Source organism: Trachurus japonicus, chromosome 9 (genome assembly GCF_045865225.1).
Source record: "Trachurus japonicus isolate A0001 chromosome 9, Traja_1.0".
NCBI classification, from domain to species: domain Eukaryota; kingdom Metazoa; phylum Chordata; class Actinopteri; order Carangiformes; family Carangidae; genus Trachurus; species Trachurus japonicus.
Window position 1 is genome coordinate 4,828,664 of NC_140915.1, and position 14,424 is coordinate 4,843,087.

General features: G+C 41.2%; 1 protein-coding gene across 1 annotated transcript; it reads left to right on the plus strand.

Annotated features, from left to right (window-relative positions):
• Positions 1–88: 88 nt before the first annotated feature.
• On the plus strand, positions 89–11,280 carry mak16 (MAK16 homolog (S. cerevisiae)). The gene is made up of 10 exons (XM_085785764.1): positions 89–290; positions 3,928–3,977; positions 4,120–4,229; positions 4,385–4,449; positions 5,391–5,542; positions 5,663–5,717; positions 7,701–7,775; positions 9,929–10,039; positions 10,135–10,200; positions 11,041–11,280. Exons 1-10 carry the CDS (start codon positions 276–278, stop codon positions 11,266–11,268), a joined length of 927 nt encoding a protein of 308 aa, XP_085641890.1. The 5' UTR covers positions 89–275; the 3' UTR covers positions 11,269–11,280.
• The last annotated feature ends 3,144 nt before the right edge of the window (positions 11,281–14,424 follow it).

Here is a 14,424-nt window from a genome sequence, read left to right on the forward strand (position 1 = left end):
ATGGTACCATGATGGTACCATAGAGGGTTAAGATGAAGAAAATAAACTATCGCGATATTTCACTACACGTTGTCGGCCCCCACGTGCCCGAGAATCTCGTTCGGTGACGTAAACAGTGATGGACGCTTCCTGAGCGTCCATGTGGCTCCGCGGACAGAGGAACTCCTCCGTAGCTTCACTTTAACCACCCAGACAAACTAAAACTACAACTACAACTACAACTCACGGGATTTAATCCGCCGACAGTTTTCTGAGAAGAAAAAGAAGCAGGAAAGATGCAGCACGACGACGTAAGTGTCTTAAATGAGCCTGTAGCATGTAGCTGCTAACGTCGCTAGCTGCTGGTTTTATAAGCTTTTTATTTCTGTTTGTGGGATTCAATCACTGAGTTGTATGTTGTCGTTGTCTTCGTTAATTATGTCCGCACAGAAAATACACGTTAAATGAAAGTATAATCTCTCTCTTTAATCCAAACTCCTCGTTCTGAAAGTTTAGTAACTTAGTTTCTCTCAACATTTCACATTTCACCATGTGTCCAACCGTCGTCTCACGTTAATAAACAACTATTAACTTTTTCTATAACATCCACATCTGTCCTGAGTGTGTGAACAGCTGCTTTATTAGTTGATTTTGGAGTTTAAGTCAGTTCATTATAGTTCCTTATACACTGTTTATGTCATTTTGTGCTGTTCTCGTACATAACTATGTATTCCTGAAATATGTTATGTTATGTCTTACATCGTTTTTATATCTCTACATTTGCATATTTTTCTACTTTTGTACATTGCATGTTACAAACGCTGCTGTAACAACCACATTCCCCATGTGTGAGATTGATAAACAGTTTTATGTCTCCTTCAGCACTGAAACTACTAATTAATATATTGGATATTATGGTCTAATTAGAAATAATAGGAAGATAAACGATCTGTGAAAGGTTTTTATTTTAAAGTTAAGTTGAACACAAATAAACACAGCAACAAGTTAGATGAAATTAGTTCAGAAACAAGTTATCAATAGAAGATAAATCATCAATACAAGATCATTCTGATCATTAACTAAGAATTGTTTAAACTGTAAGCACTGGGTTGTTGATAGATTGATTCACTTTTACTCAGCAGCTCACAATATAAAACAGAGTTATCCTTAATATACAGTATTTTTTTAGTTTAGTGTATTTCAGACATGTTAAAAGAAATAATACAGTAATGGACAGACATAACAAATAAATACTTTACACACAGACAACTGAAAATGAAAGTAATTTGATTTTTTTTTCCATAAATCCGAAAAGGAGTGGGAAGAAGTAAAACTCATTTACTCCCACCCCCTATTCATAAATTAGCTATCAAACTTCCTTGTCATTATAATCTACATAATAAGTTAATTTACAAGTTTATTTAGCTGGATTTATTCTAATATATTATCACTAATCTTCATCTCTCTATTTACCCCTTATTTTTATTTTTATTTTTTACAAATGTTCTTAAATTCATCATCGAGGTATCTGCAGATAAAACAATACAATAGTGTTTTATGTCTAAATATTCAGAGGAATCTCAGCTCCAGTTACTCTGAGGCCCAACAAACTTCAGTCATGAGGAGGAACTGTTTTGTTGCTTGAATTAAGTTTACCAAAGTCTTTAACTTCACAAACGCAGTGGAATAGGTGAATAAAGTGACAGATAAGTGTAAAATGTATTTGAATAAGATATAGGCTACTTTATTGCCCTAGATCCAAACCAAAAATATGAGAACATCACAAGAATTAAGAGCCAACAATGGGATTAAAAGTAGGGCTGGGTATCGCTATTGATTTACTGAATCGATTCTATTTCGATTCGATTCACTATAGATTCATTTACAGTAATTTCAGTTTAGTACCACTTTTGCACGGTCATTTAAGAGTTTTTCACAGAACTAATGCTACAAAGATGGAGCTCTCTTACCTGGTGCATTATTGAAAAATATTTATGTTTAGGATACATTAAAAGGTGAGCCAAAAGCAGTTACATTATGCACATTTATTTAAAGGGTTAGTTTGGGTCTTTTGATATGAATCTATATGGAATCCCCATCACCAGTTACGTGCTGTGACAGTGACTTTCCCCGGACTGCGTCCCGTGAGCGGAGTTCCGGTTTGGTTTCGGTGCTGACGAATGTAGTCCGGCTAGTTGGCTGGGGTCACGAAAATAAAGCGTTTTTCTTCTCAAAACAATATGCGTTCAAAAGAGTGATACATTTGCATCACAAAACCGTTGTCCACGAAAAAGTCTGACCTCGCAATCGCTTGGCGCTATTTTCTCTCCCTCCGTATCACTGCGCGCTGCCGCCTGTAGACGGCTGTGTGTTTCCATCAGCTGTTTCACTGAGTTTACTGCTCGGATAGTTCACATAAACATATCTGATTATGACACAAGTGATGAAGCCATCCCTTGTTTTAGCACAGAGCCAAAGGGAGACCTTTATGAACCTGATGTGATGCTGAACCTCGTCAGATGGAGTTAGAACGGGCAGACACAGAGAGGAGGGACAGGGAAGCAACAAGCTGAAGTTAGACCACAGCTGCAGCTGTGACAGACAGGGTGACCGGGTGGTAATGCAGCGCAGTCCGTGATGGAAGATTAGCCCGACAAATGTACACACACTATCAGACAATCAGGACAATTATTTTTTTTCTTGCCGTTATAAAATAGCGAGCCTCCACAGCAGCCACGTCCACTGCTCTGGCTCAGCTGACCGGTGTTCAGATGGTGGTTAGATCTTCACATGTTGAACTCTTTTAAACAAAGTGCAGCCAAACACCAGGCTAAAGAGAGAGAACTGAGGCTCCTCTGACCGCTGCAGGTGAGCTGCAGGTGAGCTGCACGTCAGCTGGCTGGAGCGCCGTTCTTTTTTTTTTTCTTTTTTTTTCAGCAGCACCGTCCGGTGCAGGTGATGCACGCTGTCTGTCTGTGTATGTTTGTCGGTCTGATCTTCCACCATGAACTGCGCTGCAACGACACCCTTTTTATAGGCCTACCTAACAGTCTATGGCTCTAACTCCATCTGACGAGGTTCAGCATCACATCAGGTTCATAAAGCTCTCCATTTGGCTCTGTGCTAAAACAAGGGATGGCTTCATCACTTGTGTCATAATCAGATATGTTTATGTGAACTATCCGAGCAGTAAACTCAGTGAAACAGCTGATGGAAACACACAGCCGTCTACAGGCGGCAGCGCGCAGTGATACGGAGGGAGAGAAAATAGCGCCAAGCGATTGCGAGGTCAGACTTTTTCGTGGACAACGGTTTTGTGATGCAAATGTATCACTCTTTTGAACGCATATTGTTTTGAGAAGAAAAACGCTTTATTTTCGTGACCCCAGCCAACTAGCCGGACTACATTCGTCGGCACCGAAACCAAACCGGAACTCCGCTCACGGGACGCAGTCCGGGGAAAGTCACTGTCACAGCACGTAACTGGTGATGGGGATTCCATATAGATTCATATCAAAAGACCCGAACTAACCCTTTAACACGAACCACTCCAGAAGTTTAACAGTGCAACTCTTCAGTACAGTTTCATGTTTTATTTTAATATTCATATTAAATAATCTAACCAACAAACAGGAAATGGCAAACATGAAAAGATCGATCTAAGGATTTTATGAATCGATATCGGATCTTTAAAATGAAGATTGATATTAGTTGGAATTTTTTTTTTTTTTTTTTTAAAACCCGGCTCTAATTAAAAGTAAAATAAATACAAGATGAGACGCCACCATCGATAAATAAGGATGTAAAAACAAATAAGTAACCAGTCATTTTCCACTATTATACAGCTATATAGTAGTTTTACATTCTCTGATTATTATTATTATTATTATTATTATTATTATTAGTCAATGATTGATCAATAAAACGTGTTGTTGCTGTCGCCTGCAGGTGATCTGGGACATTATAGGAAACCAACAGTTCTGCTCCTTCAAAGTCAAGTAAGTGGATGTGATTACGTCATCAGTTCCTAATAACAAACAGAGCGCTGACATCATCCAGGTAACCAGGTAACCAGGTAACCAGGCAACCAGGTAACCAGGTAACAACCCCCCTCCTCCCTCTCCGTTTGTCTCCCTCCAGGACGAAGAGTCAGAGCTTCTGTCGCAACGAGTTCAACATCACCGGGTTGTGTAACCGCTCGTCATGTCCGCTCGCCAACAGCCAGTACGCCACCATCCGGGAGGAGAAAGGTGATCGATCAGTCAATCAATCAATCAACCAATCAATCAATCAATCAATCAATCAATCAATCAATCAATCAATCAATCAATCAATCAATCAGTCAATCAATCAATCAGTTGTATGTTGTCCCTGGTTTGGTTCGTGACGTCTGTTTCCTCTGCAGGTCAGTGTTTCCTCTACATGAAGGTGATCGAGCGGGCGGCTTTTCCCGCCAAAATGTGGGAGAAGGTGAGTTCTTTTATTTTTTATTTTTTTATTTTTTATTTTTTATTGAATATTTAAATAAAGTGGGGAAAAAAAACGGTAAAAAATAGAAAAAAGAGTTTGAGCCAATCAGCATCCAGACGTATGACTGCAGTGACATCATCTTCATCTTATTATAAACATCTTCTTATTCTTCTTATATTATTATTTTAAAGGGATAGTTCAACATTTTGTCAGATTGTCACCCACTGCCATAATCCCTATAGTCATAGCAGCAGTAGGTTCGTTACCTTTAATTGTCGGTGCAAGCTGTTTTTTAGAACGGCGGAGCAGAGCCGTGAGCTGCTCAGAGCTACGCTACTAATGGAGGCTCATTATGGGATTTCTTTGTTGGTTTCCCTCATCAAACTCATCAAATACACAATCCAACAACTCCACAATGCTCTGGTGGACAAGTTGTGAGCTGCACATTCACCACGCTATGAGATAATAACACAACGTTACCACACAGAGTTGTTTTAGAGGGAAATTCATGCAAAACCACTGATGCACGTTGCCTTCAGGGACAGTTTTTCATCAACAGTCTCTGTATTTCCCTCTAAAACAACTCTGTCTGGTAACGTTGTGTTATTATCTCATAGTGTGGTGAATGTGCAGCTCACAACTTGTCCACCAGAGCGTTGTGGAGTTGTTGGATTGTGTATTTGATGAGTTTGATGAGATGGGAAACCAAGAAATCCCATAATGAGCCTCCGTAGCGTAGCTCTGAGCAGCTCACGGCTCTGCTCCGCCGTTCTAAAAACAGCTTGCACCGACAATTAAAGGTAACGAACCTACTGCTATGACTATTATAGGGATTATAGGAGTTCTAATAATTGATTGATTGACTTTGACTGTGGGAGTCGCATCAGTCGATCAGTCAGTTAACTGTGTGTGTGTGTGTGTGTGTGTGTGTGTGTGTGCAGGTGAAGCTCAGTAAGAACTATGAAAAGGCTCTGGAGCAGATCGATGAGAACTTGATCTACTGGCCGCGCTTCATCAGACACAAGTGTAAACAGAGATTCACCAAGATCACGCAGTACCTGATCCGCATGCGCAAACTGGTGCTGAAGAGGCAGTAAGTCCACACACCCGATCGGCTCCTCTGATCATCTGTAATCTATAATCTATGATCGATCGATTGTGTTTCCATCGTCAGGGTGACTGATGCTGTGTAAACTTGTGCTTGTCCCTCCAGGAGGAAGCTGGTTCCTCTGAGCAGGAAGGTGGAGCAGAGGGAGAAGAGGAAGGAGGTGAGTGTCTGTTGTTTAAAACTGTGCGTAGGAAAGATCACCACAGGTGGCGTACGGAGGAAACACAGGAAATGCGCGCGCACAAAAACTTTCAGATTTATAAAAGCGTGCGCATGCATGTCCTACGCCTGTTTCCATTTATAAATCACAATCAGGGATGTCACGATTACTTGTTTTCGCAATTGATCGTGGTATAAAAGGCCGCAATTACCGTATTGACCCGAATGTAAGACGACCCCCCTTTTTCAAGACCTGTCTTTGGAAAAATACCTTTTTCAGACAAAATCTAAGAAAAAATTAATCTTTTTAAAATCATGTTTTCAGTATCTGTGAAATGACGTTCTGGTAGATTGTAGCGCCCACTGATCTCTCTGAATGTGTGTAGGTGTGTGTCCATCTCTCTTGCGCTCTGTTCACACAAAAAGGCACACGCATCAATTGCGGTGTTTTATTTTGAAAATTGTTTTGATTTTGAAAGTTGAGCGGATTCTCTCGTGTTTCTTTGTTTGACCTGCCCGGCTTGACGCCATCGCTCGCAGCTCGCGCACAAAACAGACCAGACACCGAAACGTTGACTGCAGGACGTCGGTGTGAACGACACCATCGTTTAAAGCAGAACTATGCAAGTCGGCCGGAAATAGCTCGCTCCTTCGTTGGTTTCTCTTTTTTTCCCTCTCCGGAGCTCCCCCACAGTTCTGGGAGGCACAAAAAAAAAAAAAAAAAAAAACTCGCCGCCGCCACCTCCTCCACCCCTCCCACCCCCTACACGTGCTTGTGTTTACTGCTGTTTGCTAAGCCCTGCTAACACCGAGCTAACGCTAACACGGAGCTAACGCTAACACCGAGCTAACGCTATGCTAACACCGAGCTAACGCTAACACGGAGCTAACGCTAACACCGAGCTAACGCTATGCTAACACGGAGCTAACGCTAACACCGAGCTAACGCTAACACGGAGCTAACGCTAACACCGAGCTAACGCTATGCTAACACGGAGCTAATGCTAACACGGCGCTAACGCTAATACAGCCACACACAGGCACAAAGACACACACACAGGAATAAAGGTTCCAAAACGCGAAGGTGTGTGTGTGTGTGTGTGTCATGATGTATTACATTATCTTATAAAAGACCCATGGTGTGTGTATCTGTGTTAGCATTAGCTCCCCGTTAGCCACAAGCTGAACTTCATCAGTAAACATTTCATGTTTCCATGGTTTCCTCCGACTTTCCGAACTCAAACCAATCACGATTCGTGACATGCATGACGTCATGCGTTCTTATCTCGTACTGCCGTAAGGCAGTTTCTCGCGATACTTCTATCCATTGACGAGATTTGTAACACCGAGACGGACGACTGATCTTGCAAGTGCGGTTTTCAGCCAGTGGGGGGGGTGAGCGCATTGGCCTAGACCCCATTCACTTCATAACAGGTCACTCAACCATCACAGTGACTCTGAGCCACAATAATTACAGCCCAAATCCTGCATAGTTCTGCTTTAACATGAAAGGAAAGGAAAGTGGCTCAGCTTCTCGGCGCTTCACAGCTATTCGGCGCCTCCGTGTCCGGTGTGTCCCTGTCCCCGGCGACCACGCGGCCGTAGCCGCCGTGATATGACGACCCCGCCCCCGGAGGAACTGTGAAGGAGTCAGCTGTGATTAAAAGGACCTAAACCGAGTCGAGTTGAGCTCTAACTGTGTGGCAGCGCTCTGCTGTGTGGCCAAGGGGCAACACACACGCGCGATCGTCCCCTCAGATGCAGCTGCATCTCTCCAGGTCACTGGTGTGTGTGTGTGTGAGAGGAAGAAAAGCCCTGACTTGCTTGGGCAGACGTTGTTTGATGTCACCCGCTGATTTATATAAATATCTAGACCCCGAATATAAGACATATATTATTATTATAAATGAGGCCCCAGGTGTTTGCTCCTCAGGTGTTCTCGCTGCTCGCTCACCTGTCGTTTCCCTGTCTGTCGTGTCTGTAGGAGAAAGCTCTGATCGCCGCCCAGTTGGACAACGCCATCGAGAAGGAGCTGCTGGAGAGACTCAAGCAGGGAACGGTACGACTCCAGAACCACAACACCTCACAACCTCACAACCCTAGAACCGAACTAGCCCTTTAATACGATTTATAAAGCGAGCGTTGTGCAATAACAAACAATATGGAGGTGTGTAATTCACAAAGCTCTTTAAAACCAAATGAAATCAGGCAGGATGCACTTCAACTAGCAATCTCCTTCTTTATTAACATTCATCTATCTATATTCTTATATTATATATTCTTATAAGCCTCGGCTACAATCCCAAATGTTCATTGATATGTATGAACCACTTAAAAAAACAAATAAACATAAATCTGTCAGGTTCAGTTTAACCCTCTATGGTACCATGTTACCACTTTTTGGCCTGTCACATCTCCACAATTCATCCCATTTAATGCTGTAATACTTTAAAAAAGAGAGGAGACCTTAGAGAACCAATAACAATGCTTTAATTTATCACATGACTTTCAAGAAGCCACTGAAACCCTTTTTTGCAGACTTTTTCAAAGGAAACAGGTTTGCCATTTTGCTCCACTAAAACGGTCTGAAAACATACAGTAACTTCCTGGCCCTTTTTCATCTGGAAAAAAAAATATTTACACTAATAGATTAGTAAAGTTTAATTTTTAATAGTTCCATGCAATTTATTTACTTATTAAATAATGGAAACTTGTTAAAATGCACCTGTTGCCCCAAAGCAACAACGTACCATTATAGAAAATTGCAATGTTGCCTTGAGGCGACAGTGGACCATTAGGGAATCAATATTGCATTATGAGACTATGGTAGTGTGTGTTTAGGTGTAAATATAATGTTCAAAAACATATAATTCATCATCATTTAGTTTTTATCCTTAATAAATGTGATTTTGGATGCAGTAAAGTAAACATCAGGCTATTATGATGATGAGGAAGATGAGAATGAGAATGAGGATGAGGATGAGGCCAGTGAAGGTGAAAGTCTACAGAGACTGGTGTTTCTAATACAGTAGATGATGAACCGTAATGGTACAATGTTGCCTACAGTCAACAAATCCCCAAAACTTCCAAAAATAAATAATTTTTTAAAATTTCTTTAGATTATGTTTATTTAGTCTATTTTGAGACATAAAAACACTCCAAACATTTTTCCCCCACTGGCATCATGATGCAGCGTAGCTACCATAGAGGGTTAAGGAACTCCTTACGTGTCGGACTAAGATCTGGATGAAACCTTTAACCCTCTATGGTAGCTACGCTGCATCATGATGCCAGTGGGGAAAAATGTTTGGAGTGTTTTTTTAAACATCTAAAGAAATTTTAAAAAATTATTTATTTTTGGAAGTTTTTGGGATTTCTTGCCTTTAGGCAACATTGAACCATTACGGTTCATCATCTACTGTATTAGAAACACCAGTCTCTGTAGACTTTCACCTTCACTGGCCTCATCCTCATCTTCCTCATCATCATCATAATAGCCTGATGTTTACTTTACTGCGTCCAAAATCACATTTATTAAGGATAAAAAACTAAATGATGATGAATTATATGTTTTTGAACATTATATTTACACCTAAACACACACTACCATAGTCTCATAATGCAATATTGATTCCATAATGGTCCACTGTCGCCTCAAGGCAACGTTGCAATTTTCTATAATGGTACGTTGTTGCTTTCAGGCAACAGGTGCATTTTAACAAGTTTCCATTATTTAATAAGTAAATAAATTGCATGGAACTATTAAAAATTAAACTTTACTAATCTATTAGTGTAAATGTATTTTTTTCCAGATGAAAAAGGGCCAGGAAGTTACTGTATGTTTTCAGACCGTTTTAGTGGAGCAAAATGGCAAACCTGTTTCCTTTGAAAAAGTCTGCAAAAAAGGGTTTCAGTATGGCTTCTTGAAAGTCATGTGATAAATTAAAGCATTGTTATTGGTTCTCTAAGGTCTCCTCTCTTTTGTAAAGTATTACAGCATTAAATGGGATGAATTGTGGAGATGTGACAGGCCAGAAAGTGGTATGATGTCTGAGGGAAACATGGTACCATAGAGGGTTAAGGGAAATCTTATCTAAGGTGTTGGGGTTCAAGCTTCACACATGTGATGAAGTTTAACGTTCAACAGTCGACGTCGAGCTGCGTCGGTTTAGTGAAGTGATCGGCTGATACCGACGTGTGTGTCTTCCTCAGTACGGAGACATCTACAACTTCCCCGTCCACGCCTTCGACAAAGCTCTGGAGCAGCAGGACGAAGAGAGCGAGTCCGAGTCTGAGGAGGAAGGGGAGGAGGACGACGACAAGGTGACGGATCAAACGCGTCCGACGTTTCCCACGGTACGTGAACGCCTCGTGTCCTCGGACTCTGACCGGACGCTGTTTTCTCTCTGTGTCCGCAGGACGTCGGCAAGAGAGAGTTCGTGGCCGAAGAAGAAGTGGAGGAGAGCGACCTGAGCGACTTTGAGGTAAAAATTTGAGGTCGTGATGCGGAGACGGACAGAACTGCTGCAGGACAAGAGAGACATTGAAAAGAAAATCTAAACATTCAATCTGTTAGAGCTGAAATATTAGGAAACTAGAGCCCAGGTTGAATTTGACTGCATTTTTCCTTTAAAGCAGTGGTTCTCAAAGTGGAGTCCGAGGAACCCCAGGGGTCCTTTAGAGAGTTCAAAGGGGGTCCCCAACGTTTTCTTGAAATGTTACCACTTTTTTCTAGGATTTTTAAACTTTTTATTTTTTTTTTGAGAATTTCTTTTTTAATTGTTTTATTTATTTATTTTTTTAGAAATTTAACCACTTTTTTCTATAATTTTGAAACTTTTTCTTTTTTGAGTATTTCTTTTTTTTTTTTTTGAGAAACTTTTACCACTTTTTCTAGAATTTTTAAAAACTTTTTTTTGAGAAATTTTACCACTTTTTTTTCTAGAATTAAAAAAAAAATAAAATTGAGAAATTTTTACCACCTTTTCTGGAATTTTTTTTAAAACTTCTTAAAAATCTTTTTTTTTCTTTTTTAATTGTTTTATTTCTTTTTTGAGAATTTTTTGAGAAATTTTTTCTAGAATTTTTAAAAACTTTTTTTGAGAAATTTTACCACTTTTTTTCTAGAATTTTTTTTTTCTTTTTTTAAAAATAATTTTTACACTTTTTTAACGTTTTTGGAGAAATTGTACCACTTTTTTCCAGAAATTTCTCTAAAATATTTCCGAAAACCCACGCAATTGGCCCTAATTTGAACATACATTATTATTATTATTATTTAAAGGACAGTTCAGATTTTCCTGACCTGATTTTTCTTCTCTCAGGAAATGAACAAGCTGAGGACGAGCAGCGACGAGGAGGAAGAGGGGGAGGAGTTGAGTGAGGAGGAGGAGGAGGAGGAAGAGGAGGAGATGGAAGTGGAGACGAAGGCCTCCAGGTCGAAAGGCAAATCTCCCGCTAACGGTTCAGCGGCGAGGAAGAAGCGAGCGTACGTGGAGATCGAGTACGAGCAGGAGACAGAGCCCGCCTCCAAGAGCAGGGCCGCGTCGTGATGTCAGCCGTCACTCAAACTCTGAGCAGAGACTCTGAGGCGTGCTGCGAGCGCGTTCGGGTCACTAGGCCACGCCCACCGAGGCCAGGGGGCGGAGTCTGACCGATGAACTGATGATGTGTGAGAAGCTCAGTGTGATGAATGTGTGAATCGGATGTTTGTTTTTTATTCCCTGTCAAACATGTTTGTTTATGTAAATGTGAGGTGAAGGTGAAGCTGAAGCCCCGCCCCCTGACCGTGTGAAGCTCCGCCCCCTGTCCTTGTGAAGCCCCGCCCCCTGTCCTTGTGAAGCTCCGCCCCCTGACCGTGTGAAGCTCCGCCCCCCCTGAGCTGAAGAAGTGCAGTGAAACATAAGAAACATGAGGTTGATGAAGCTCCACTGCGACACCGAACACACGTTTCTACGGCAACAGGTGACGTCATCACCCTCTCACCTGTACAAGTAACTGAACTGTGGGATCGTCACGGTAACCAGTAATAATAATAAAGACTTGATGCCAATAAATCAATCCGTCAGACTGTTATTAGTATAAACTTCACAATAAAACAAATCAATAAAATGTATTCAACTCTGTGGAAACAAAAATATAAAGATGGTCTGTGGTGGTTTCCTGATGAGCTCGCCAAACAAACTTTGATGATGAAGCGTTTTAGTTTAATTTCATGTAAGAAATTGTAAATAAAGTCGTCAAAGGTGAAAATGACTCAAACTCCTGTTATAATGACAAAGACTTTTAATTTAGAAATTGAGAACTCAGAAAAAAACATAAATGTGCTACAAATTCACAAAACAACTTCATCAGTTTGACAAACACTGGGTTTCTGGCGACACAATAAAACAAGGGAGAAATTTAAAGGGATAGTTCACCCAAAATTCAAATTTTACTCATTATCTCCTCCCCCTCATGTGGACTAAGGGCTGGGAGAAGTTTCAGAGTCCTCCGTGGCTTCTCTGAGTTACAGGGGGTCTCGGCGTAGCAGTGCATGTCCATATGACGGTTGCGAACGGAGCTCACTTTTCTTCGTCCAAAAAGACACACCAAAAAACATCCAAATACCTCCATAGTGCTCGTCTGTAATGTCCCTCTTGTATTGAAGCCCAGACATGAGAAATTGTTTCCGAAAAAAATTAAATAAGTCTATATTTTAAGCTTGTTTGTAGCGGAAGCTCCCAGTGTCTCAGTTCACTGCTCTTCCTGGTCCGTCCAAATGTTGTGTGACTTGCGTCGGCGAATGCAAATCGCACGACATTTGGACGTACCAGGAAGAGCAGTGAACTGAGACACTGGGAGCTTCCGCTACAAACAAGCTTAAAAGACTTATTTAATTTTTTGTTGTTCGGTGTGTCTTTTTGGACGAAGAAAAGTGAGCCCCGTTTGCTACCGTCATATGGACATGCAGTGCTGCACGGAGCCCCGCTGTAACTCAGAGAAGCCACGGAGGACTCTGAAACTTCTCACAGTTGACATGAGGGTGAGTAGATAATGAGTGAAATTTGAATATTGGGTCCCTTTAAAGGGACAATGAGGAGTTTGCTTTTGGTTCTAAAATAGTCTCATATTAATGTGGATGAATCTACGTTACCACTTGTTAATGGGTCCATTTTCCGTAAATATATCGTTTTGTCTTTATAGTTATTTTGATATTATTATTTAGTGGTCGACTCACCCAGTATTTCCTAGTTTCAGTTTCCCGGACGCTGCCCGGCGAGTCATGGGAATAACTCCACCGGATCGTTAGCTGGCATCCTTTATGGTCGGAACTACGACGGTATCTGATCGTCTTCCAACCTCCAACTTTCATTCTTGATCAATGAAAACATTCTTGGCAAATGTTTTCGCTTTTGTCCGTCTTGCGCCAGTCCAAGAATTTCACCGTGCACACTGAGGTTCATGGGAAATGTAGTGTGAAAACACTTTGCTTTCTGAGTATTTTGTTATAAAAAAGTCTCATTAATGTGGATGAATCTACGTTACCACTTGTTAATGGGCCCATTTTCGATAAATATATCGTTTTGTCTCTATTGTTATTTTGTTAAATGCTGGGCGAGCCGACCAGCGTTTCCTACTTTTGGTTTCGCGGACGCCGCCCAGCGGGTCATGGGAATATCGCCGTTTATGGTCGGAACTACGACGGTATCTGATCGTCTTCCAACCTATGACTTTCATTCTTGATCAATGAAAACATTCTTGGCAAGACGTCCGTCTTGCGCCAGTCCAAGAATTTCACCGTGCGCGCGGAAGCTCGTGGGAAATGTAGTGAAAACACTTTGCTTTCCAAAACTCCTCGTTGTCCCTTTAAAGTTTATCGACAGAGTTTGATGTCTGTTCACGTCACATCAGTCACAAACGGACAACATCCTGTTATTTCAGCAGATCTCCACACAGAAGATGAAGATGAAGGTAACACCTGAATTTATGTATATTTAATCAGGACCAATGACCGTCTTGTTTTCTTCTGTCCTCTACCTCTTCTGCTGACATCATCAGACAACACCATGAAAATAAAACAAGTTCTTGTAATGTCCCTGCAACAATTTCACATGAATGTCCATGTAATGAGGCTAAAACACATTGAGCCAGTGTCCATCACTTAAAAGGCTTTACCATGTTAGCATAACAGAAATAAATAAGAACACATGAAAACGCATACTGTCCATCTGAAGCATACAGAATAATGAAATGCAGAATATAACGACAGTGTAATACTTTCCCCAGTCATGTGACCAGATGCCTTTCAAAATAAGAAAAAACACTCATCAAGGTGTTTAGTTTATGACTAAAATTATTTTCTACACGGACATAGTTTTAATCAAATTATTCATCAATGTTAACCTTTTTAAGACTTATTTATTGCACTGCATTTGTTCTTGTTTTTTACTTAATGAATTTAGATTAACTTTTCCTGTGTGACATATGAAACACAAAATATCCCACAAAAAACGAAACCTGTCTCTTATACAGTTAAGGGCCTTTCACACCGAACGCGGCAGGTGGCGGAAGGCGGCAGCAAACCCATTCATTGTGTACGTGCTACCGCGGCGCACCGGCGAACGGCTCTGCGCCGAGCTGAGCGGCACGCGAGGTGGGCGCATGCCGCGGCGGCGCGCTGCGCCCGAATTAAAAAATGTTTAATCCGGGCGCAGCGCGCTGTGACG

Excerpts from the sequence above, each read along its gene's own strand:
- mak16 (XM_085785764.1), top strand. Across the intron at positions 4,230-4,384 it reads CACCATCCGGGAGGAGAAAG|GTCAGTGTTTCCTCTACATG; the intron begins GTGATCGATCAG and ends TTTCCTCTGCAG. Across the intron at positions 5,718-7,700 it reads AGAGGGAGAAGAGGAAGGAG|GAGAAAGCTCTGATCGCCGC; the intron begins GTGAGTGTCTGT and ends TCGTGTCTGTAG.